The sequence below is a fragment of the Pristis pectinata genome, chromosome 18, assembly GCF_009764475.1.
Source record: "Pristis pectinata isolate sPriPec2 chromosome 18, sPriPec2.1.pri, whole genome shotgun sequence".
Lineage (NCBI taxonomy): Eukaryota > Metazoa > Chordata > Chondrichthyes > Rhinopristiformes > Pristidae > Pristis > Pristis pectinata.
The window spans coordinates 16,043,582-16,069,191 of record NC_067422.1 but is presented as its reverse complement, the minus strand read 5'-3'; the positions used below and the strand labels follow the sequence as shown (position 1 = coordinate 16,069,191).

The following is a 25,610-nucleotide window of genomic DNA, read 5'->3' as shown; positions in this document are numbered from 1 at the left end:
AGATGAGAGGTCATGGAATTATGGGCAGGGTAGCAAAATGGGTGGAGAATTGGCTGGTTGGCAGGAAGCAAAGGGTGGAAATAAAAGGATCTCGTTCTGGTTGGTTACCGGTTACTAGTGGTGTGCCGCAAGGGTCGGTGTTGGGGCCTCTCCTTTTTACCTTGTACATCAATGATTTGGATGATGGAATAAATGGTTGTGTGGCTAAGTTTGCGGATGACACCAAGATAAGTGGAGGAGTAGGGAGCATAGAGGAAATAGAAAGAATGCAGAGGGACCTAGACAGTTTAGGAGAATGGGCAAGAAAATGGCAGATGAGATTCAATGTTGAGAAATGTGCAGTTGTACACTTTGGAAGTAGAAATAAGCGGGTAGATTATTATCTAGAAGGAGAGAAGATTGATAGTGCGGTAGTACAAAGGGACTTGGGGGTACTTATACAAGATACCTTAAAAGTTAACCACCAGGTTGGATCGGTGGTTAAGAAAGCGAATGCTATGTTGGCATTCATCTCGAGAGGTATAGTGTATAAAAGTAAGGAAGTGTTGATGAGGCTCTACGGGGCGCTAGTGAGGCCTCATTTGGAATACTGTGCGCAGTTTTGGGCCCCGCATCTTAGGAAGGATGTGCTGACGTTGGAGAGGGTTCAGAGGAGATTTACGAGAATGATTCCAGGAATGAAAGGGCTTAAGTACGATGAGCGTTTGTCGGCTCTTGGACTGTACTCGCTGGAGTACAGAAGGATGAGAGGGGACCTCGTAGCGACATTTAAAATGTTGACAGGTAAGGATAGAGTAGATGTGGCTAGGCTGTTTCCCTTGGTGGGCGTGTCCAGGACCAGAGGGCACAATCTTAGAATTAGAGGGTACAGTTTCAAGACAGAGATGAGGAGAAGTTTCTTTACCCAGAGGGTGGTGAAATTGTGGAACTCCTTGCCACGCACAGCAGTGGAGGCCAGATCAGTGGGGGTGTTCAAGGAGGAGATAGACAGATATCTAAATAGTCAGGGTATCAAGGGATATGGGGATAAGGCTGGCAAATGGGATTAGAATAGTTTTTTTTTTTCTCTCTCTTTTTTTCCCACCCCATTTCTTTTTCCCTTTTCCTTGGAGCAGACTCGATGGGCCGAATGGCCTGCTTCTGCTCCCTTATCTTGTGATCTTGTGATCTTGTGATAATCAATATTCTGATTTGTTAAATATCATTATTCTTACAAGTTATTGTCCCCAACTTGTAAAAGGCAGATTTTTAAAAAATCACAATGAACCTAACAATGGCACTTGCTGAAATTTTAGCTTTGTATGCAATTTGCCTACACTTGAAAATTCCTATTTCTTGTTTAAAGATAGATTAAGTACCAAAACAGAAAGTTGCATAACTAAATTTATAATAACCATTGCTGACTTCATTTTGTACCTTAGTGCTGCACCCATCATTTACATTTTGATGTGCCAAAGTTAGGATAGTATAACAGAGAATGTTATTAGTGCAGCCACAACACTGCATATCCCTGAAAAAGTGAGGGAGTGCCCTGATACATGTTGTTCAACAAAGTACAAATCAGTCCTCACCAATCACTGCTCCAGAGGTGGTGGGTGTCATCGATAGAGCTACAAAGCAGTATCTGCTCACCAATAAGCAACATGATACAACTTCGGACATCACAGCCTTGTTCCAAACAGGGAATTCCAGAAGTGAGGCAGGAGTGGATACATCTGACACTGGAGCAGCATTTGACCAAGATCAATATTAAACAGCCGGTGGGAAACAGGGAAAAACACTTCAGTGGCTGGTGTCACGCACAAAGGAGGATGGTTGTCTCCACTGGAAGCAGCTGCAGGAGGTCCAAAGGGCAGGGTTGTGGGCCCAACCAACTTTAGCTGCTTCATAGTGAAGATACTCAATAATAATCCTGCAGTTCAATTTCAACTCCTGAGATATTGAGAAAGTTTACGGCCTCATGCAGAAGGCCTAGACAACACTCAGGCTTGAGCTATTAAGATAAGTGCATTTTTTGATACAATGAGCATCTCCAATAAGAGAAATTTTAACAAGATTTCCTTGACCTGGTATCGCTGTCACAGAATTTCCCACCATTATTATCTTGGGGGTTCACACTAACCAGAAACTTAACTACACATTGATGTATAAATACAAGTGCAGGTCACAGACTAGACATTATGTTGTGAGTGATTCACCACCTGACCCTCTTCTAAAACACACACTTGCCTGCACAAGAGCAGTTCCAATCAAGAAGCTCAACACTACCTAGGAGAAAGCAGCCTGTATAACTGGCAGAACATCTTTCAATCATTCCCCCCTACCACATTTGCAGACTATACCATCTACAAGATGCATTACAACTCATGAAGGGCTCCTTAGCAGTACTTTTAAATCCACAACATCTGCCAACTAAAAAGTGAAGAGCAAGCACATGGGAACATTTCCATCTCAAAATTACCCTACAAGTCACCATCATCATGATTTGGAAGTGTTGTTGCTCCTTTATTATAATGCTGGAACTTGTATCCAACAGTACTTTCACCACATGGACTATGGCAGTTCCAGACAGTGGCTCACCCCTACTGTAAGGGCAAGAGGGAAGTGAGCAATAATTGTTAACCTTCTCAGTGCTTATCATGTTGCACAAATGAATATACCAAGGCTTTTAAGTTAAGCTTTACAACTCTTAGCTTTTGGTTTCCATGGCATTTTGCTGAGCATACCTCACTGAATTCAGCTACTGAGGATTTCATGAACTCTTTAGGACATTTTGGTTCAACTGCAGTTTTGTGGAATGACGTCAATGGTTAAAAAGAAAGGCACATCATCCCTCGCTTCCTAAATAGTTAATCCGTTGGTTCTAAAGGAGCCATATCCAAATCTACAGCAGTTACTAGTTCAGGGAAATCCTTGCCTCAAGCATGACTTTTTGTCTTTGAACAATCTTCCCCCTGCAACCCCCCACCCCCCCACCAAAAAAAGGTATCCTACTTCCTTATGTAAACTCACTTGTGGCTGGCAGATGTGTGGTTTCAAATCACGCCACATATGCTGATATAATCAAGGGCTTCAGTCAGAATAACTGAAGTCTTTTCATAATGTGAATGAGTTTTACTTTTTACTTAAATAATACATGTGCATTCAGTTATAAAATATCTGGAAGTAATACATTTTGAGTGTTTAACACTAATGATTACAAAATGTACTTAATCAAAGCACATTCTTCCACTCATTGTCATCTCTCAAACAGAAAATCACTTCATCTTCAACAAGCCATTCAATGTAAAGACTGTCCTGCAAACTCAGACTTGAACATAATTTTAAATCTTTAAAGGGGGCTATTCAGGGGTCATCCTACAGTTGAACGGTTTGAATGAAAAATAAATACAGGAACACATCACACTTTGGCACAAATATTCACTCAGTCTTGCATCAACTGCTCAACATGGCTTTTTCTTTAACTCAGTGATCCAGACCAAGACTTGCACCATTTTACTGGTGAATGCCAATCATAAAGAAATAAGTCTGTTAAGATATATGCCAAACCATCGGCAACTTTCCAAAACCAGTTAATTTAGATTCAGCAGAACTTAGACCTAAAAAAGATATAGTTCAATTCCAAATGATTTTGTATAGAATTTGCTGATTTTATATTCACTTGTATTGTGACACTTATTAATATACAGCTATACCCCTTAATATACCTGTACAGATCTAGTAAATGTTAATAATAAAAGTACAGATAAAGGGGATAACTAATATTAATTGTAATATTTTTAATTAAGCAGAAAGCAATTGTGACCAATGCACAACACAGATTTCACTGCTGTAGAGCCACTGCCCACATTCTGCACACTCCCAAACCCATCCTGTACAATGCTTACTTTGCTGGCCAAAATATCCTAGAGTCAAACAGAGGTTGTGAGTGGCAGCAGGGTCTTTAGAAACATAATGAGGTTATGCAGGCAGGCCACAAACCCAATCATAAAACAACTTGGGAGTCTTCGACAGATGGCAAAGCCCCTTCAGCATCTCGGCTGTCTGTCAAAGGTTTTCAATATTCCTGAACATCTGAAATTCAAAGCATTCAAAAACTATTTAGGATCAGAGAGCAGAGTCCCTAGCTTGAATGTCAGGGAATCTCAGCAAGGTCCTACTTCATTTTTGGTGTCAGTGCAGAATCCAGCAGTTGAATACTGCTGGGAAATTGCTGGAGCTCGGCCAGTAGGCTTGGGAACATCCACATGTGCAGGGAGCTGCGCTTGCACTGAAGAATGCTGTCCTTTTCCTGCTGAATAGCTGGCATTACCAGCAAAATTAACCCAGAATATTCAGCAAAAAAGCAGTTCAAAATTTTGATGATCCTGATCTCCAGTTGATCACTGGCAGCCGAGCTCTTCCACAAATACATCCACACACACACTCGCTGCTCTGAACTAAAAGGTAAGTTCTGGAAATGATCTGGAGGAGACACTCGCTGGGAATATGCCAAGATAGAACATTGCTTCTTATTCTGCATCAACTCTTGGATTGGTGCTTTGCCAAAAATAGGCATGCACACAATACTCTTTCTATATCGTTTCTCATCCAAGTTTAAATTCAAATAATTCTAGTAATATATATTTTAAACATTCAATGAAGACAAAAAAAAATCACAATATGTATGAGTTGTTAAACTGTCAAGTTAAAAATTTATATTAAAAATCATTTTCTGATTCAGTGGCTGAAAACCCTTTAAGACAAATCCGAGATGCAAAAGCTATCTTTCTTTGTAACATAAACGAACAACAGGATGGAACACACTGCAAGCTATCTGCAGTCACCACGAGCCTCATGATAACTATGGACTTGCTTTTCCTGGATCTACCAGTGTTGAACTTTTTGCTTGGATTCTCTTGTTGGAGATGGTTGTTGCCTGGTACTTGTGTGGAATGAATGTTACTTGCAACTTATAAGCCTGTGCTTAAACATTATCTAGTTTTTACTGCATGCAGGAATGGACTGCTTTATTTTCTGAGGAATTGCAAAGATAACTGAACATCATGCCATCAAGAGCAAATATTCCTACTTATTATGTCATGATGAAGGAACTTCATGTGTCATGAAATTGAAGTGCCTAGATCACTGCTCCAAGGAACTTCTGTAGTAATATCATGAGGGCATCTACGACAATCTTTCTTTGTGCAAAGTATTACTCCTTCTAGTGGAGTGTTTTCTATGATAGTCATTGACACCAGTTTTACAACTCCTCTTGTTTAAATGTGGCTCGATGTCATGAGCAGTCATTCTCAACTCACCCTATAATGCTAACAATACTGCTGTGCATTTAAGATATTTCTTTTTATCGTTTACTGCTATTAAAATTTAGCTGCTCATGGGTGCTTCTGCAAAATAATGAAGACATTTTATCAAAGTATACCCAATATACCAGAATAAGCACTAATAACTGTCATGCCCTTACCCAATCCTGAATATCATATTTTGACATACATTTGCTCTCATTTTTATTCTCACAAAATAATATTTAACCGAAAATCAAACAACTGCAGATGTAGAAAATCTGAAATAACCAAAAAGACTGGAAACAGTGAACAGTTCTGACAAAAGGACTTCAACCTGAAACATTAACTCAGTTTCTCTTTACATAGATGCTGCCTGACCCGCTGATGTTTCCACACTTTGTTTTTATTACAAATAATTCTTATTTTAAATTCATTTTCATGTGGTCAATGTCACTTAATACAGGGAGTTTAAAACAAATATCTGAAGTGTTAAATGGAGTTTTTAAAACAGTAAAATTCTGTTGCTTTTACATTATTGCCTTATACAGGCACTCTTGAATGATACTCACCCTGAGTGGCATAACATCATTGGTAACCAGGAACAGAAGTAAGTGGAAATCTGAGATGACATCAAGAAAAACAGCAGATTGATTCTGTGCTAAGTAGGAGGCCAGGGTGTGAAAATCCTACAGAAAACATAAGAACATTTAGTATAATTCTATAAAAAGGATCGGAGAAATACACTTCTTATTGATATTTTTGTTTTGAAACTTGGAGGGAATATTTACCTGCGTCTCTCCTACAACATCCCTGTTCACAACAGGAAAAGGTTGCGAAGATGAAGCAAAGGTGTAAACAGGATCCTTTGGAAAAGTTGTGGGAATCTATGTTCAAAAGAATAGGTTATTCAATCAGTTAAAAGGTTTATGAACGTAAAAGCAAAAAGATCTGGAAGAGAGACAACATATTCAAATCCTTTGTTAAGAGAAAAGGCATTAATATCTCAAATGAAGACCATTTGTCAGAATATTTCTTGAATAATACCTACAAATTTTAACTCTATCCTTTTTCCTTACTGAACCTGATGTTATGAATTTTAATTTCCAGAGTGTAGCATTTACAGTTCTCTTTTCCTTTGAGATAACTTATTTCCATTTTTCAGTCACGTGTAAAGTAGGCCTTCAAGCAGTTTAAGATAAACCAAACTTTCTACAAAACATAACAGGTGGAATGAATATAATGTTCTCAATATGGAAAAACATTCCAAAGTGTTTCACAGAAATGAGACAAAGAAAATATTAAAAGTGACCTAACATCTGATAAAAGATTAGTTTTAAAGAATCATTCAAAAAGGATATTATGTTGATGGTAGTGGTTTAGGGAGGAATTCTAGAGAGCGGAGCTGTTCAGCTGAAGACATGGTAGCTAATAATGGATGAAATGGAACAAATAATTGCTAAAAAGCTAGAGTTAGAGTAATGGAGATTTCTGAGAATCCCAATAGTTACAGTCCAAAGGCTGGAACTGGAGGCATTCGCTCAACTGTTTGAGACAGTTCCTCCAGATTGCCTACCTTAACCAAAGTCTAGTGGTGAAATCTGGTCTTTCAACAGGGATTTGGGGGTCAATAGGTAAATTCTCAGTTTTATAAATTTTGCTGTGTGAAATAGGAGCTTAAAGGAAACTACCATTAGTAGTAAAATATGAAATAAAAACAGAAAATCTTCAAAATACTCAGCAAGCCAAACAGCATGTATGGAGAAGGAAACAGAGTTAACTTTTCAGCAGAACTGCAAAAAGATACAGAGATTAGGATAGGAGTCAAAGATAATGATGTCCTTCTAATGGTTCAAGATGAAATTGTAACTCTTGCACAATTGGATATCAAACAAGCTATGTAGCAACATTAGAGCAACAGAGGGGTTAAGAAAACAATAGATTTGGCTGCCTTTAGTATAACACTGAAAGCAGATGTTGCAGCAATTGCCACGATGTAATGTGGCATTCACCAAAATTATGCACTGAAGCCTCAACTTTTCATATTTAATTACTATCTAATTTATGGTAACGTCTTCAGATGCCTTAATTCTAAGCCACAGAATTTCTCCTTTTAAGACACTTTTTAAACTTCCCTCTTGGGATCAAACATTTGTTCACCTGTCCTTCTGGGACTCAAATTTTATATAATAATGCTCTTAAGTAAAATCTAGCAATGTTTTACTCCCCTAAATGTACTATATAAATGTTAGTTATTAATTTCAATGATTTGGATGGAGGAACATGGTGTTATAAATCAAAGTGTGCACTACTGGGGAGTATGAACAGTAAAGTTTGGCACATGCTAAACTATACACGAAATAAAAATGATGGCAATTCTTGTTAGTTTCCCCAAGCTACACATATCAAACCAACCTAGAAAAATAATAATAATCAAAATAATTAATATAATTTAATTGATATAATTAAAGATAATTAAAGACTAGTTTAATGTACACAAAAGGTGCCAAAGTTTTAAAACATAACGTAGAAAATAGAACTGTAACAAGCATCAACTGGGATATCTAACAGTTATACAGATCAGCACTTTCAACACCTGCACAGTACACAGCTTCACAATTTAAACATTTCAATGTACTGGCAGATGCTGGTCCGTTTCAAGTTTTATTCTGAAGTTCCACATTTCATTTCACATTCAAGTTTCATTCAAGATTCATTCAAGATTTTTCTGAAATTCCTTGCAATGGCTACTGTGTTAAGAACACCACTGACATGCCATAATCCTTTACATCTGTAATTTCTCAAGAGAAAACTCACTGACAGAAAATAATTCATATTTATGACAATAAGTCTCATTAATGAGCCATGCAGGAAACAGAAACTAAGCAGAGTAATGGCAAAGTTACTGCTTTGTTGGACAGTAACCAAATAAGTTAAATAGGAAATAATAATTTTTAATGATTGCCCAAACTGTGGAAACTGTTTAAGGTGTGTCTGCAGTGACACCAATTTTGCTTAACAAACATTATTAGTCTGGTTACCAAGAACAAAAAGTTTTAGGACACAGACCAAAGTTAACCAGACTGATTTTTAATTGGATAATGCCTATATAACTTTAATAACTGGAGTTCATATAATAAATTGGAAACCAGAAAACATTCAACCACTTCTCCTTGATATTCAATGATATTAGTTCAACCAAGTTTTCATTATCACTAATCAGCAATTCAATAGGATTAGCCAATTTTTTCCTCCTCTCCAATCTTTCCCAAAAGCATTGATTCACTTTTGGAAAAAGAATGCACAAATACCAGCTGCTCTGCAACCCCATCTCCACCTTTTACTGTGGACACCATCAAGCTAATCAATCATAAGGAGCCTTAATGTTAAGCTTAATCATGTCTTGCATTCACACAGCCACTGAAATGGCACCAGGACTGGGTAATTTGACCAAATGTCTTTTCCTTCCCCAACATAGTTATCCCATAAACAATGTGTATGCCAACTGTCCACCTTGGGGACAGTAACTAATTTAGCACCATGCAGAACTGACAGTAATGTCTTCCTAGTCTTTATGACTCAGCTACTCATGATCTTAACCAGTCTTGTCATCGGGAGAGTCAGAGTTTATGTTCACTCTGAAACATCATGTCTGTTATATTTATCTTCACAAAAAAAAATTCACACATTTTTCCAAATGGATTGCCAGAAGTATTGCCTAAGAAAAAAAGATTCAAATAAAATTAGTGTATTTTGCACATTTTAATTACATTAACAAAATTTTAGTCAAGTGAAATGGTTTAGATACATGACTTCCACATATTTTATCTGAATCCAGTTTGTGTTACAGCTACTGAAATAAATTAGAGGAGGAGGATAGGGGATGATGTACAACATCGACACATCCTTGCCAATTTAACCTCAGCTATGAATGTTAACAGAAAGCATAAATGTCCTTAACAGAAATTAAGTCTTTTTTTAGAACGTGAATTATACATGGAGGCACATCGGCTTTTATCCACTTTATGCAATTGCAGTATTGTAGAACTATAGAAGCAAATTGAGCATTAGTAAACTTAAGCCATGTCTCTCTATTTCTTACAGTATCCCAGGCAAAATGAACTACAGCACCAAGCAAATTCAGGGTTAGAAATGTACCTTAGCTCGCACTTACATCTATGATCAGGTACTCAACTGGCAGTGGCCGTGCCAACTGTGTAATTTCGTTGCCAAACTTGTCTATATCCTATGAGACAAAGAATAATTCACCATGCCAGCTCATTTATTAGAACATGCAACAAAAAAAAACATTTACGTATACATTTACATGAATATATTAACAAGAATTAATCTGATAAGCATGGCAGCAGGCTTTAGGAGGACAGTGGTAAAAATGGTAGATACATGGCAGATGAAATTTAATGCAAAGTATATAGTGGGACCCTTGGAAGAAAGAACAAGAAGAATTATAGCTTTTAAGGTTGTGGAGGACAGAAAACTAGTTTCAGATTTACAAACCAATGACAGGGACCAATAATTCAAGGCAACAAATGCAGCATCTGGCTTTATATATAGAAGCAAAGAGTATAAATAGACAATTATGCAAAACATTTATAAATCACTAGTTAGGCCACAGCTTGAGTCTTGCATACAATTCCTTGTACCGTTGACCATGTAGTAAAATGTCACAAGGCACATTACAGGATTTTGAAACACAGCCACCCAAGGAGACACTAGGACAGATAACCAACTGCTTGATCAGGGAGATTGTTTTAAGACTCTCCTTAAAACCTAAAAAAAGTAGAGAATTGCTTAGGAAAGAAATTCTAAAGTTGCAGACTCGGCAGCTGAAAGCATAGACCCCTATGGTAAAGATTTAAATTGACCAGAGCAGAAGAATGCAGATATCTTGTGGGATTGTAGGAATGGAGATTGTAAAAGGAGAGGTCAGGATCATGAAGGAAGTTGGAAACAAGGAAGAGCATTTTAAAATTACGGCAATGTTAACTGCAAGTCAAAATAGGTCAGCAAGCACAGGGGTGATGCAGAACATGCTGGTAGTACGTAAGTCATGAGCTGCAGTTTTGGATGATCTCAGGGTTACAGAGAATAATCCAGGGGAGGTCTGATATGGTCTAGGAATAGATACACCTATATGTAACAGGTTTTAATAGATGAATGATGTGATGTTGGTAGAAATAGACAATTTTAGTGATGGCACAAGCATGTGGTGGAAAGTTTAGCCTGGGATGAAATCTGACATCATTGTTGTCAGATCAACTTTAAACAGCAGGGAGAGTGAGTAAGATAACGTAGAGCTTATGGCAGGGACCAAAGACAATAGCCTTGATTTCTCAATAATTAGTTGAAGGAAATTTCTGCTCATTCAATGCTGGAGGATGGGCAAGAAAATAGAGAGTGGGAGGATCAATTGACATGGTGGTGAGGTGGAGCCTGATGTCAGATTAGATCTAAGAATTGGTGCTGTGTCTGCAGATGTTGTTGCAGGATGCAGATGGGAAATTAGGTGTGGTCCAAAGTACTTGGACACTTCAGATAACGGTGCCAGGGTTGGAAGGAAAAGCACTGCAAAAAATTCATTGGCTATAACTGCTTACATAAGAATGGAACGAGCTGAATGCAGGCTGCCACACCATAGAAGGCTATTGAGGTCTTGTAGAGAATGAGAGATTTATCAGTATTAACCAGGGAAGAGGAACTCCAGTTAAGTTGAGGTCATAGAGAAACTGGTAATGTTCTCTTTGGTGTAAAGAAGATAAAGGGGAAATTTAACAAATTTAAAGTTATGACAGATTTTAATACACAACTGAGAATTTCTATTTCTGGGTAAACAGCTTAAAGATAGCCATCAAAGGAAATAGCAATTATTTTCTAAATATCAAGTTATGCAATACCCAATAGAGAAGTGGATCAACATGTAATAGTAATTTGTAAAAAGGAATTGGATAGGTTTTTGCACACAATGGGCGGAATGGTCTTCTGTGCAGGTGGATTTCTGTAAGTTGGCCTGGAAAGTATTGGAGTAGTTAATTCGAGATAATAAAGACAAGGATGAGGGTTTCAGCAGGAGCTGGATGAACTCAGGTAGAAAAAGGCAATACTGAGGAGGTAGAAGCAAGCAGGTTTGAAGGATAGGAATATAGTTGGTAGTTTAGCTTACAGTCAAACAGAAAGTCTCAAATAAAAGAAATGATATTTTGATTGTAAAGGCCCTCTACTTTGCCAAATAAGAAATTGCCCTCACACATTACTACAAAATTAAACATTACATCACATTATTATTGATTTTCTATTTTGGAGATTTCTTTCACTATCCTCTTTTCAAGATTTCTACGGAAAGTTTATGCTGACAAACAACAATGAATAAATCATATTTAAAGCAGTTAGTGTGTTTGTTCTACAGTTTATAAGGCACCACAGCACAAAGAGTTTGGTGGTTACCTTATAGAAAACATCAGGAACATACTGTTCACTGGAAGACTCCTTTACATATCCCAGTTCTGGTGCATCTCGACATGGCAGAAAACAGTCATCACCGACTAGGGCCATGCACTGATTGGAAACCTGGTAACCTTCAAAATGAACCTGATTATCTGGGCCACCTAAAGAAATGAAGAACACAAATTTGAAATGTGAAATAAGGTTGATGGGCAAGGGAGTGAAGAAATTGTGTTGTGGAAAATTAAATATTTACAGTATCAATTTGTTTGAAAATTTCCACTGCTCTCTTCCTTGTCACATTGCTAACCCAGCTGTAAAATTATCAACTTTGCAAAAACAAACATTTGATCATGTCAGATTGCAATTTTTACATTTTCTTTTTGAACTGGATATATCCAGTCACTGTAGACACTGTTTTTGGATAACATCTGATCCAGTTCCATTGAACGGTGAGAAAATTGCTGGCAGTTCATTGTAGGAACAGGGGAAAAAAAAACTTTTGTTAGGTGTCTAATGGGTATTGTGTGCTGTGGCAAATAGAGTTTGCCTAACAGAGCACTAAGTGGTGCACGCTGAGTTTCTCATTTTGTAACACTTTTCACAAACTGTGATTTGACCATGGGCAGAATCAACATATACCTGTTGCCAAGACAGTAACAAACTTGGATCCAAAATGACCATCAGGAGATAGTCGGCAAGCATTGGGATGTTTGTTCTGGAAATCTCCTGCTGTGATGCACTCCTCTGCACTTAGAAAATGTGCATCCTAACAGAAAAATAAAACATTAGCATTTAAAATCACTAACAACAGTTTTGCATTTATAATATAAATACAACCAATTTACAAGCCACTGTCAAAAATAGTGGATAGACTCATGTTATAGTATAAACTGGTAGAATTTCCACTTAAACTAATTTACATATTTGTTTATGCAGACAAGAAAGCCAATTCCTCCAACCCTGTCCCCCATGTCTCTAGAACAGATTTAACCACTCTCAGCAAAGATGGACAAAGATGAAATTCACCATCACCTTCAGTGTGTCAGCACAACTTTTGGCTTTTGAGGGTAAAGTATTTGAAGATCACAACCTTAAACCTGCCACAAAGCTCATTGTTCACCAAGCAGCAGTGATTTCTGCCCTCCTGTACATTCTGAGACGTGGACTACCTATATCAGGGACCTCAAAGAACAAAAGCACCATCACCATTGGTTCTGCAAAATCCTCCAAACCTCTAAATCCACTAGTAGGATAAGTGAACTAATATCAGCAACCTCTCCCAGCAACACCAACATTGAAGCTTTAATTTCCTATAACTAGCCATAAAGGTGGGCAGACCATGCCATTCGCTCACTTGAAACAAGAATTCTGAAATAGATTCTCCAAGGCAAGGGATTACCAGAAGGACGGAGTAAACTAATCAAGGATGTTCTGAAAGCCTCCTTCATAAAATATAATACTCCAACCAATTCATGGGAATCCCTTGTCCACAACCACTCAAAATGGACAAGCAGTCAAGATTGCACCAAGGACTAAGTCTCCTGTGGCAGAAGTGCCCAACATCCCATACCACTAACCACTCCTTCAAGTATCTCCTGTTCCATTTATGGCAGAGTCTACTCAAGTCTTGTTAGTCTCAGAACTAGACCAGAAGCAAATCAGCTGACTCAGAGTGAATGACAAAGCAGCGCTCACTGGTGATAGTGACCGGGCCATAATCGCCACAGAATCCATGAAACTTTTGTGCCTCTGACAGCACCTTGATAGGGAAATTTAAACCTCTTGAGCCTTTTATTGTCCTCTTCTTTAAATATTTGTCTGCTATTCTTTTGAAAATTCAATTGTCTGTGCCTCCACCAAGGGTTATGGGAGAGCATACCGTGCTACAGTATACCACTACATTTATCCTCACCTCTTTCCTTCCTCTCAGTAAGAATTTTAAAATCAATACCAATCTAAAGAAAGGAAATGGTCTTTCTGTTATCATCGTATCCAAGTCTGCCATAAATTGCAAAAACCTCTACGTAATGCATTAACTTATACCACCTATGGAAACCATGCCGATATGTGAATTCTTTCCTAACAAAAATTCCTCATCTTGAAGAACACATGCTGTGCACTCTAAACGTACTGTCTTTTCCCAATGGGATGCTCCAAGTAATATTAACTCTGTCCTAGCCACTGCCTTGACAACGAATTTATCATAAACTTGATTTCTTTTGAACTCCCAGCCTCCAGTGATTTGATTTTTACTCTCTCTCCATAAGGCAGCAGCTGGTCTTCTTACTTGGTTTACAAGTAATATATATCCTTTTAAGACAAAGACCCAACATTAAAAGTGTTTTAGCCATGGCTATCAAGTTAAATACAATATTAGATTAAAAGGAAAAGGCTTATCTGTGGCCAAAAAAGCAATATGCCCAAGGATTGCTGAATTCTGAAAGTGTCTCAAAGGAGGACCAATGCATTGATGAGAAAGTAGAATAAGAGCAGACTAGCGAGGAACATAAAAAGCAATTGCAACAGCTACGTAATACAAAAAAAAATAGCTGAAGTTAACATGGGTCCCTCACAGACTGAGGGAGGAGAAATTGCATTGGAGAATAAGGAAATGGCAGAGAAATTAAACAGATATTTTGTGCATCTTCAAGAAAGTAGACACAGAAAACCTCTTGAAAAGAGTGGTCTTAAAGGTCCAGAGTAAATGGGGTTCTCAAAAAGGTTAGCAGGAGTAGAAAAGAAACACTAGTACTGGAGAAATTAATGGGATTGAAAGCTGATAAATTCCCAGGAGCCAACAATCTGCATCCTACACTTTTCAAGGCAGTGGCTATGCAGATGGTGAATGCATTGGTTATCTCCTAAAGGTCCATAGGTTCTGGAATGATTCCCACAGACTGTAAGGTAGTAAATATATCCCAATACTTCAGAAAAGGAGGTAGAAGAAAACAGGGAAGTACAGATCAGTTAGCCTGATATCAGTAGTGGAGAATAAAAATAGAAAATGCTAGAAAAACTCAGGTTAGGCAGCAAATGTGAAAGAAACCGTCAATGGTTCAGGTCTGTGATCCTTCAAAGGAACCGGGAAAGAGAGAGATAGAAGTTAGTTTTCAGTAGAAGGTTGGGGAGGGATATGTAGAACAAAGGGAATGTCTGTGATAGAGCGAGTCAAAATGACTTAATGATGACAGTTACTAGCACATTAAGCTTCTTGGTCTGTGTACCGTGTTGTTAATGGTAAGATTGTGGGACCAACCTGGCAGGCCAGACTTATACAAGTAGGATAAGGAAAACTGAGTCAACATTAACAACTCACCCAATCACGTACATTCCCTTTATTCTACACCATCTTATCTCCTACTGAAAACTCACTGGCATCTCTCTTTCCCAGTTCAGATGTGGGATCACAGACCCGAAATGTTGACCGTTTCTCTTTCCACATTTGCTGCCTGACTTGCTGACTTATTCCAGCTTTTTGTTTTTACTTCAAATTTCCATCAGCTGCATTTTATTTTATTTTTAGTGGTAGGGAACTGCTGGAATCTATTAGTAAGGAAGTGGTAACATGGCACTTTAAATTGGGTTTCAATGTGAAAGGAAAGTCATTTGACAAATCTGGTGGAATTTTTCTGTGATTGTAATTCACAGAATAGAACAAGGGCAATCAAGTTGATGTGGCATTTCTGGACTTTCAGAAAATGTCACACAAGGAGATTATTACAGTATTGGGACCAGTACACTGGTGTGGACTCAGGACCAATTAATGGACCAAAACCTCAGAGTAGGAATAAACAAGCCATTTTTAGTTGAGAGCCCATGACCAATGGGATGTCATAGAGGCTGGTGCTGGGCCCCATTTGTTCACAGTCTATAATAAAGACTTTGCCGAAGATTTTGGTGTGTCAATATTCAAGTCTGATGATAAAGTTTGATGGCAGCATGGGCTGTGGGGAGGATACAGAAGTGCAACTGGGTTGGGGATGGGGTGCTGCTAGGTGGGATGAAGACGCACAGTTCCTTTTATGACTGCATGGTTACCTCTATGAACATGAAACTCAGATTTCTGGAATGCAACAAATGCCAATTTCATACTTTGTGCTGAAAATGCCACAAGATTATAAATATCAAGTGCACATTTAAAACACTTCTCCCTGTTCCTTTTCTATATCAATGAACTGCACATCCAAACACATTTTCATTATTTAAATAGATAGTTGAGAACAATCATAAGCTAAGTAGAAACATTAATAACTTCATGATGAAACCAAATTAATTCCTTAATCTAACAACAGTTTCGAGTTTTTTTTTGTTAATAACTCAATGAAGCAATTGCCATACCCATATTAAAAGAAAAATTACATGGATCAATGGTATTAAGGACTGACAGAGGAAACATTTTTGAATAGATCATGCATTAAAAAATATGAATTTATACTGTCCTACATAGCATTTGCATAACAAATGCAGATCTGGTGTAAAAGGAAACTATAAAATACCGCTGCAGTACTGGGAATATACTGGGGGAGAAAAAAAAAGCAAAATTCTTAAGAGTAAAACGTTCCAATCCACTTTGCTTTAGAAGTCATTCTGAACCTTCACATTTGCTTTACATTCTAATTCTAATGCCACTATGAAATTAGTTTTGATTTCATACTTCAAAATTAGGAAGCAGGACTGATAAGCATGTATGAAGAATGTTTAAAATCATTCAGTAACATGTTACGCACAGAGATAGTGTTTGCAGTTATAGTTGAAGTGACAGTATTTTTAAATTATGGAAAAGAAAACCCAAAGGAAATGAAGAATACTGCTAAATAATCTGGGATTAGACATGTTATGCCAACAATATGTGCCAGATTCCCCAAATAAACCAAAATCCCAAATTCCAGAAGGGAAAAAAAGACAAGACATTCAGGTATGAAACTCAAGCAGATTAGAAACTCAATTCTTCTTGAAGGTGAGAAGATTTTAAATTTTTGAAGCATGTTAACACCCTACAAGACATGATGATTCTAAACATGTGTTTTTACAATCCTAAAAATCCTTTTCAATAAGCACGAGGTTCCTTACTTTATTCCTGATGAATTTGACTGTGCCCTTCCTTGTATCCTCTGATAGAAGGTCTGTGAATATCCAACCAACCTGAAACAAGATGATGCAGAAAGCCAAATGCACCTAAATCATTAGGGAACTTCAAAAGTTTTCATGTTTCCTTGGCATTGCCTTCAGTTGAGGCTCAGGAAAAACTTAGTTGAATTTTAAGCTTTCCCTCCACACCGTTTTGTTCTCAGTCAGGATATTCTTGTAAATGTCCAAAATCTAATAGTGCCCAGCTTTACTTATTCATCTTCAATTCCCAAGATCAGGGATAAAAGTCTCAGAAATCAATCTTGCAACAAAAATTGTTACTAATGTTTGCATATCCTGTGAATGCAACCTTTTGGATGCAACTTCTGAAAATGTCAGAAATTTTGTTTTTAAATGAAATTTTAACATTTTCAATATTTATTGTTGAATTTGATTAACAGGCCACAATATACATAACAATCAATGTGACAAGATTTAATAATGGAACCCATAACAATGAATTGCAACTACTGCCTCTATTGACACACTGAAGCAGTCACTGAGCAAGAGGAAAGACTATAGCAGGGAGAGAAGAAAATGGTAGCAACAACTTATACTTATTAAACACCTTTAATGCTATAAAACTTCTGAGGGCACTTCATTACAGCGTTCAATTGTCATTGAGTCACATAAAATTAGACCAGAGCAGCTAAAGCGAACTACAAAGCGAAGAATGGATTTGCCGTATGTAACCATTCCTTTTGGTTAGTTTATATTTGCAACTTAAATCTTGTTCATACAAATTGCTCCCTCCCCCACCCAATATTCTATTTTTGCCAACCAAATCCTTTGTCACACTCCACGGCATCCCAGTGACACTATCTCATCACACAACCCCACATACGGGTTAATGGTTATTATTCAGAAAATGCTTCTGCTTAAATTCAGGAACACAGCTGTGCCTGAACTTAAGAGTATTTGTTCTATTCACACAGGCCTGGAAGTTAAATAAACTTTATTTTCCACTCATCCAAAAGTCTTACATTGTGCTGTCCAAAACAGCTGGAAACAATTACTTACATTTACTGTAAAGCAATGCTCCACATCTGCTTATTGTTAATAAAAGTAAAACAATACAGGCTTCAAACATTGGAAGAAAGCCCCTATTTTAAAGTACTTCTTCAATGTTTAGGTTACATTTTTTAATAAGTGCAATTGTTTTAATTTGATAAAAATCACAAAGCCACTTGATGGCAATATTGAAGGGTGCAAGAGACGATATTGGTATAATTAAGACTTGTCGTGCCTTTTGAAGTTCATTTAGACTTAAATAGACAAGCCCAAATTTTCTCTTACGTAGTTAGTAGCTTGGTGCTCAAACTTCAAGAAATTTCTCATAGTGTGAGTGTGGCAATGCTAGTGGAGCAGCAGCATAATTCTGTTGGCAACACCCAGCAGCCCCCTCACCTCTCCCCCACTCCCGCCCCCCCACCCAATTTCTGCATTTAACTGCTCGCATGTGGAGACCAGATGCTACTATCCTTTTTGTTGACAGCCTCATTGTCAGCAAAAGCCAGACCTTGACTCACCTTCCTCAATCCAAGTTTAGCAGCAATTTCATCTACAACTTCAGCTTTGGGGTCTTCCAGTAGTTCTAGGCTGTTTGCTGTACCAATCTACACACACAAAAAAAAACAATCTAGACTCAGAGGCAAACTTGCCAGCAGTGGAAGATGGGAAAATTCAATTTTTCTAAATTGAATTTAGTTCAATACTAGTACTACCAGCACAGACACAAAGGACCAAATAGCCAGCAATCTACGATCTTACCAAGTATTTAACCCAAAGACAAATTTTAATTAATTTACTATAATTCATAGAGTAACAGCACAATTTAAATGTAATTATCATGTGGTTTTCAACAATAAGAGTACAAACTAGTCTAAGGTTAGAGAATCATAGAAAACTGAATCCATTTCAAACTAGGATTTTACCTGAAGATCGCTTAACAATTTAAAAAGGAGTAAAATCAAAGTTGCCTTACAGAGGAATGATCCAATTTTTTTAAAAAAATAAAAACAATTATAAGAATAGAGAAAAGGCTTTTGAGAAGCATTGGCCAGCAACAAAATTATGATAGTCATGTTCTAGAATCATCTCCTTTCAATTGGAAGACAGATAGATCTAAGACATGCATCTGACCTGATAATCAAATGAGAATGCAACAGCTCAGGTTATCAAAGAATCTTGGATTCCAAGGCCAAAAATTGATTACCATAATCAATTTCATTCCTTCGGTCCAGATTACATGAAAGATCTTACAGATGAAAGGAAATATGCAGAGAAATCCATTTGCCCACTAGACCCTGGTTCTGGAACAGGAGTTAGTAATCAGTGCATTGACAAAAGGTCAACTTTTGTATATTTCTAGTTCATGAACATTTACAAGCCCACCTTGAAATGGATCAATTCACTCATGCAAATTGCCCAACTAAAGGTCTTGTCAACAGCACTGTCCTTTCTGGTCAAACATTTTGCTAAAAGTAATTCACCACTTAACTTTAATACTAAGGTTTATATTTCAGTTCTACTTGGATGCCACAGATTGCATCCCATTCTCCCTGATGGCATTTAGTTTTGTCCTTATCCAGGAGGTATATTAATTTACCCATACCACATCAGCTAACCCAGTGGTTTTGTTCCTTTTGATCTTCAGCCAAATAGCAAATATGATGCTGATGCTGCAGACTGGGCAAGCTAAAAAAACATCTATATTGTTCAAGAATTATACTCAGACTCTTTAGTCAATAAATTAAAAAGCAGGTTTAGAGGTGTTCCCTTATGATGCATTGTTTAGCTCAGGTAAGCTCAGTAACAATCCCATTTCCACAAACAAACATCTTGTTAAAAATAGTATCAATTTACAAAAATGATATGCATCTAAAAAGGTTCAATTGATTTAATAAAATGATTCAGATAAATTAGTGCACAAATGTATTGAAAGAAACAAGTTGTATACTCCAGAATAGGCTGAATTCCATGTGCCTCAAACTTGCACGATAGTATAGTATTATTAATTTACTTTAGAATAATACATTTACTGCTCAACAGCAACCAATTTAAAAATCCTACGAAACAGCATTTGCTTGTATTAGAAAAGATGACATGGGGCCATCTAGTGGATTTATTGAACAACTGGAAAGAACAGTATTTTTGTTGGAAGTAATAGTACCATGAGGCCATTTGATTTCTGTTGTGCTGCATAAAAATCCAGATGCTAGTTCCCTTCCATATGGAGAAGTTACTTAAGAATTCATAACTCATAGTTTTACACTCAACATAAAAGAACATTTAGATCAGCAAACACTTCTTAAAAAAAAATACATTTGTTCAAGTCTTTTCTTCTCAGGCTTCCTACCTTGAGCTTGAGAGAACCAAACCCAAATTAAATAAGAATCAGACACAACATCAGAAAAACACGTGCCACATTATCAAACTCAGCCGACACAAAGTGGATGATCCACTCATGCTCATTACTTTACATGTGAGGTGTGAGGTTAGTGTAGAACAGGCAAATGTGTTGAAGCATGTCAAAGTTAAGAAGGAAGCAGAGTTGGAGTTCTAAAAAGCATTAAGTCCACAGGGTCAGACAGGATATACCCCAGGTTACTATGGGAAGAGAGGGAAGAGAATAGCTGGAGTGTTAATGATCCTTGAGTCCTCCCTGGCCACAGGAGTGGTACTGGAGGATTGAACAATGGCAAACGTTGTTCCATTGTTCAAGAAAGGTAAAAGGGATAATCCCAGGAATTAGAGACCAGTGAGCCTTATGTCAGTGGTGGGCAAACTATTGGAGAGGATTCTTAGGGACCGGACTTATGAGCACTTGGAGAAGTGTAATCTTATTAGGGATAGTCAACATGGCCTTGTGAAGGGCAGGTTGTGCCTCAAAAGCTTAAGAGTTTTTTTTGAGGAAGTGACAAAACAAACCGATGAAGGTAATATGGTGGATGTGGTATATATGGATTTTAGCAAGGTGTTTGACAAGGTTCCCCAATGGTAGGCTCATTCAGAAAGTCATGAGGTATGGGATCCATGGAAAATTGGCTGTGTGAATTCAAAATTGACTTACCCACAGAAGGCAGAGAGTGGTTGTAGAAGGGAAGTATTTGACCTGGAGGTCGGTGACTAGTGGTGTTCCACAGGGATCTGTTCTGGGACCCCTGTTCTTTGTGATTTGGATGAGGAAGTGGAAGGATGGGTTGATAAGGTTGCAGATGACAGGAAGGTTGGTGAAGTAGGAGATAGCAAGAAAGGTTGTCATAGGTTGTAACGGGATTTAGATAGGATGCAGAGATGGGCAGAGAGTGGCAGATGGAGTTCAATCCAGAGAAGTGTGAAGTGATACACTTTGGAAAAACGAACTTGAAGACAGAGTACATGGTTAATGGCAGGATTCTTAGCAGTGTGGAGGAACAGAGAGATCTTGGGGTCCAAGTACAAAGATCCCTCAAAGTTGCCTCATAAGTAGATAAGGCAGTTCAGGCGGCGTATGGTGTGCTGGCCTTCATTAGCCAGGGAATTGAGTTCAAGGGCCATGAGGTAACATTGCAACTCTACAAGACTCATTTGGAAAATCTGTTCAGTTCTGGTCACCACATTATAGGAAGGATGTGAAAGCTTTGGAGAGGGTGCAGAAGAGAGTTACAAGGATGGAGAGCATGTCTTATGAGGAGAGGTTGAGTGAGTTAGGGCTTTTCTCTTTGGAGCAACAGAGGATGAGAGGAGACTTGATAAAGGTAGACAAGATTATGAGAGGCATAGACAGAGTGGACAGCGAGCATCTTTTCCCCAGGATGGCAATGGCCAATACGAGAGGTCACCCGTTTAAGGTGTGTGGAGGAAAGTTCAGGGGAGATGTCAGAAGTACACAGAGAGTGTTGGGTGCCTGGAAAGCACTGCTGGGGGTGGTGGTAGGGGCTGATATGATAGGATCATTTAAGAGACTATTAGATAGGCACGTCGATGAAAGAAAAATAGAGGGTTATGGGAAGTGAAGTAGAGTGGGGAATAGATTGAATGGGGATAAGGTTTATATAGGTCAGCACAACATTGTGGGCCGAAGGGCCTGTGCTGTTCAATGTCTATGAAAGAGCATTCCCCCCCCACTCCTTTTCTGTATTTCAACCCACTCTATTTGAAAATATTGTGCAAAACGTGGAATATTGTTAACACAAAAAGAACGAAAAGCACAAAGAATTCCTGCACATGTCATCTCTGTTATTAAACTTGAAAAGACAGATCTCTGACCTGTGGGGGCTCATAAATGGCAGCAACCTCAGCTCGAATACCTAGAGGAATGTCCGTGTGTTCAGTATAACGACCATAAAGGAATCCTAGCCTCTGGTTCCCTGTCTGACGCCAAAAGTTGAGGAATCGATCTGCGATTGTGTGGTTCTCAAACATGATGTTATCCACATGCCTGTATTTCTGTTCAAAAGGACATTTTCTAATTAGTTATTAAGACTATTAGCAATCCAAACTGGTGCTCATTTCATACAGTAAAAATTCTATTGCAACTGATCATAATGTGTTTCTACAACCTTCAAATCATTTTAATTACTTTTTTTCCCCCCCCAAAAGGAAAAGGGTGTACAAAATAATTTTTCACTAAAAATATTTTGGATTACAGAATAATTTGGATTCTCAATCTATTTATACAAAATAAGCTCATCCTGTATGGACTGCCTCATATGCCTTGTATTAGTGTTCTGGATATGGTATTAAAAGATTCAAAATCGTAAGGTATTTCCCTTGGGTGGAAACCCCATTGAAAAAGGACACAGACCTTAAAAGTAGATTTAGGCCAAGGAGGAATGAACAGAGGAAACAGATACAAACAGGGGAAAGCTGGAACTCAACTCAGCCACAAAAACCGATCCAAGGTCAGCTAAAATTTGAGGCAAAGATAGTTATTTTTTGTAAAGCAAGATAATCAAAGAATATGGAGCAAAAGATATTGTGATACAACACCATGATCTACTCTACTTGAATGATTGAGCAGGCTAGAAGAGTTCAATGGCTTATTTCAGTAGCTATGTTTATTCCAATTATAGCAGGTTTTATAGTTGATCTTCACTAGGACTGCAGTAGTTCAGCAGTGGTCTGCAGGGGGCTGAAGGTATCAATGCAATAAGAAGCGGATAAAGATAGAGCAACACACACGAAATGCTGGAGGAACTCAGGCAGCATCTATGGAGGGAAATAAACAGTTGATATTTCAAGCCAAGATCCTTCATCAGGATGGGGTTTCATTCCCCTCCCTATTGATAAAAAGCAGTGTCACACTCACATGCCTGTTTTGGTTCCTGCAGCAGAACATCCCTGTAATCTCCTCTGGCCCTACAACTACCTGACAATAAACTCAACCCAACTCAACTTGAGTGTTTCCAGCATTTTCTATTTTTATTTCTGATTCCATCTCTCCTTTCACCAGGTTTGCAAACTTGACTATTTCAAATCAGGTTTCTTGGCGCTCCTCTCAATCCAACTTCAGGTTCCCTAATTTTAACCCCATTCCATCACTGCAATCGTGCATTTCTCTTCCCAGGCCCCAAGCTCAAGAATTCCCTTTCTAATCCCTCTGCTCCTATCTCGCTCTCTTCCTTCAGGACACAACCTTAAACAAAGTTTGGTTGAAATGATATACTTTATTTGTCCTCATATCTCCAAATTTTGAGTGATTTAGGGTACTTTCACGTTAATGTTATAACATAATTCCCAGGTGTTATTTTGTAAAGCATCACAGATATCAAACAAAATTTCACAAGCCACAGAGCTACTAGACAAGTAATCAGTATGCAGGCTTAGATGCGAGAAGGAATTCCACAACCTAGCATATAGACAACAAAACCAAAGAGGCCTAAGATAAAGCAGTGTAGTGATAAGAGGGTTTTCAATATTTTTTCCTCAAGAATATACAATAGATTGTACTCTTGTTAACTAATTTCAAATAATCTTAGTTTGAAAGTGTGAATTATCTAATCATTCAGCTAGCATTCTATTTTAATTGAAAACAGGCAAACTGGTTTGAAACATATTTAAGTACTTCCTTTATAAACAAGCCACACAAGCGTAAAGCAAGATGACAAAGAAATAGCCATACTTAGACACAAATCAGCCAAAGAATATTCTAAAAGGCTGCTAATTGTTCTGTGTCATGCCATTTTAGTTTGTACCAGACCACTGATTCTCTAAACAGGTTTTCAACCATCACTCAACATAATAAGATTTATGAATCCATACTTGCCTGTCTGTTAAGTGTTATGGCACTTGGTTGGCACTTTGTACAAATTCCATCAGGCCATGGGGGATGCCCTTCACAACCAGATTTGATCTTGCAGCTTATATTCTCCAAAGCAACAAACTTGCCTCTGGGTAGAATGAGAATCTAAATTAAACTTTTCAATTTTTTTTTTGCAAGCCTGGGTATATCCAGAAGCACAAACCATGGAAGAACACCGAATAAACCAATTGAAGCAGAATAATTAGCAATGCAAATCATTAATCAATTTTCACTGTGAAGAACACTGCAAAAACCCCTTAAGATAACAAATGGACAGATTTCAAATAATAGGGAGGATCTTGTGGAGAAGTACAAAGTCATGCACTTCAGCCAGAGGAATCAAAAGGCAAATTATCTAGATTGAGACAGACAGTACAGAGGGATCTAGGCTTTCTAGTGCATGAATCACAAAAAGTTAGCAGGTCCAATAAATAGTTAAGGTGGCAAACAGCATGTTGGTCTTTTTTACAAAGTGGTTGAAGTTTACGAATAGGGAGGTTTTGTTACAGTTGTACAGGGTGTTGGCGATGCCACATCTTGAATACTGCATTACAGTTTTGGTCCCCTTACCTAAATAAAATATACAGTAGCATTGGAGGCACTCCAAAAGAAATTCACCAGGGTAATCCCTGGGATGAGAGGATTATCCTATCAAGAAAGGCTCAACAGTCTGTATTCTTCGGAAGAATGAGGGGTGACATTATTCAAACATTATAATCCAAAGGGAGCTTGACAGTGTAGAAATTGAGATGTTTCCACTAGTGGGAAAGTCATGAACAAGGGGACATAGTTACAAGGGGCTGAGTAATTAAAGCTGAGGTGTACAGAAATTTCTTCTCCGAGGTTAGTGAATCTCTGGAATTCTCTGCTCCACAAGGGCGGTGGAGGCCAGATCAATAGTTATATTTAAGGTGGAGATAGATGAGTATTTGAAAAATTTAAAAGTTGATAGTTAAGCGGAATGGAGGCCAGCATAGATCAGCCTGATCGTATTGATTGGGAGAGCAGGCTTGAAGGGCTGAGTGGTCTACTCCTGCTATTTTCTTGTGTTAATTCAATGGAAAAAAATGTTTTAAAGATTATATCTTGGATTTTGCAAAGACATATCTTGTCAAGCCAACAGAGAATCCAATATTGTTGTAGACAAAGAAAAAAAAACCTGGTTACTTTAATAATGCATACAAATTAATCTTTCAGGACTTGCTGCCATGGTGCTTCAGGAACAAGTGTGTGACTGGTAACCCAGGCATTTATTTGATTCAGTGGCAACACTGGGAAAGTCTACATTAGAGTTTGAAGATACAAAAAAAAAATCCACCAAAATGAAATGTTAAGTGTAAGCTGTGGATCTGACCATATAGCAACTGATTCTCAAAGTAGCCTACGGTGGATTTGTTGATCAAGGGGTGTGGTAGAGGCAAAATATATCGCCTCAATGAAACTAAATTTTCAGA

General features: G+C 37.9%; 1 protein-coding gene across 1 annotated transcript in view; it reads right to left on the bottom strand.

The window, feature by feature from the left end:
* Positions 1 to 25,610, bottom strand: part of nploc4 (NPL4 homolog, ubiquitin recognition factor) — a 57,014-nt gene that overhangs the window by 10,693 nt on the left and 20,711 nt on the right. The window contains exons 8-16 of the mRNA XM_052032659.1: positions 24,121 to 24,244; positions 22,122 to 22,301; positions 18,401 to 18,487; positions 16,815 to 16,886; positions 12,384 to 12,510; positions 11,745 to 11,905; positions 9,457 to 9,528; positions 6,074 to 6,169; positions 5,855 to 5,971 (exon numbers count right to left, since the gene is read on the bottom strand). Coding sequence (XP_051888619.1) covers positions 5,855 to 5,971; positions 6,074 to 6,169; positions 9,457 to 9,528; positions 11,745 to 11,905; positions 12,384 to 12,510; positions 16,815 to 16,886; positions 18,401 to 18,487; positions 22,122 to 22,301; positions 24,121 to 24,244 — 1,036 coding nt within the window. The remainder of the gene's footprint in view (positions 1 to 5,854; positions 5,972 to 6,073; positions 6,170 to 9,456; positions 9,529 to 11,744; positions 11,906 to 12,383; positions 12,511 to 16,814; positions 16,887 to 18,400; positions 18,488 to 22,121; positions 22,302 to 24,120; positions 24,245 to 25,610) is intronic.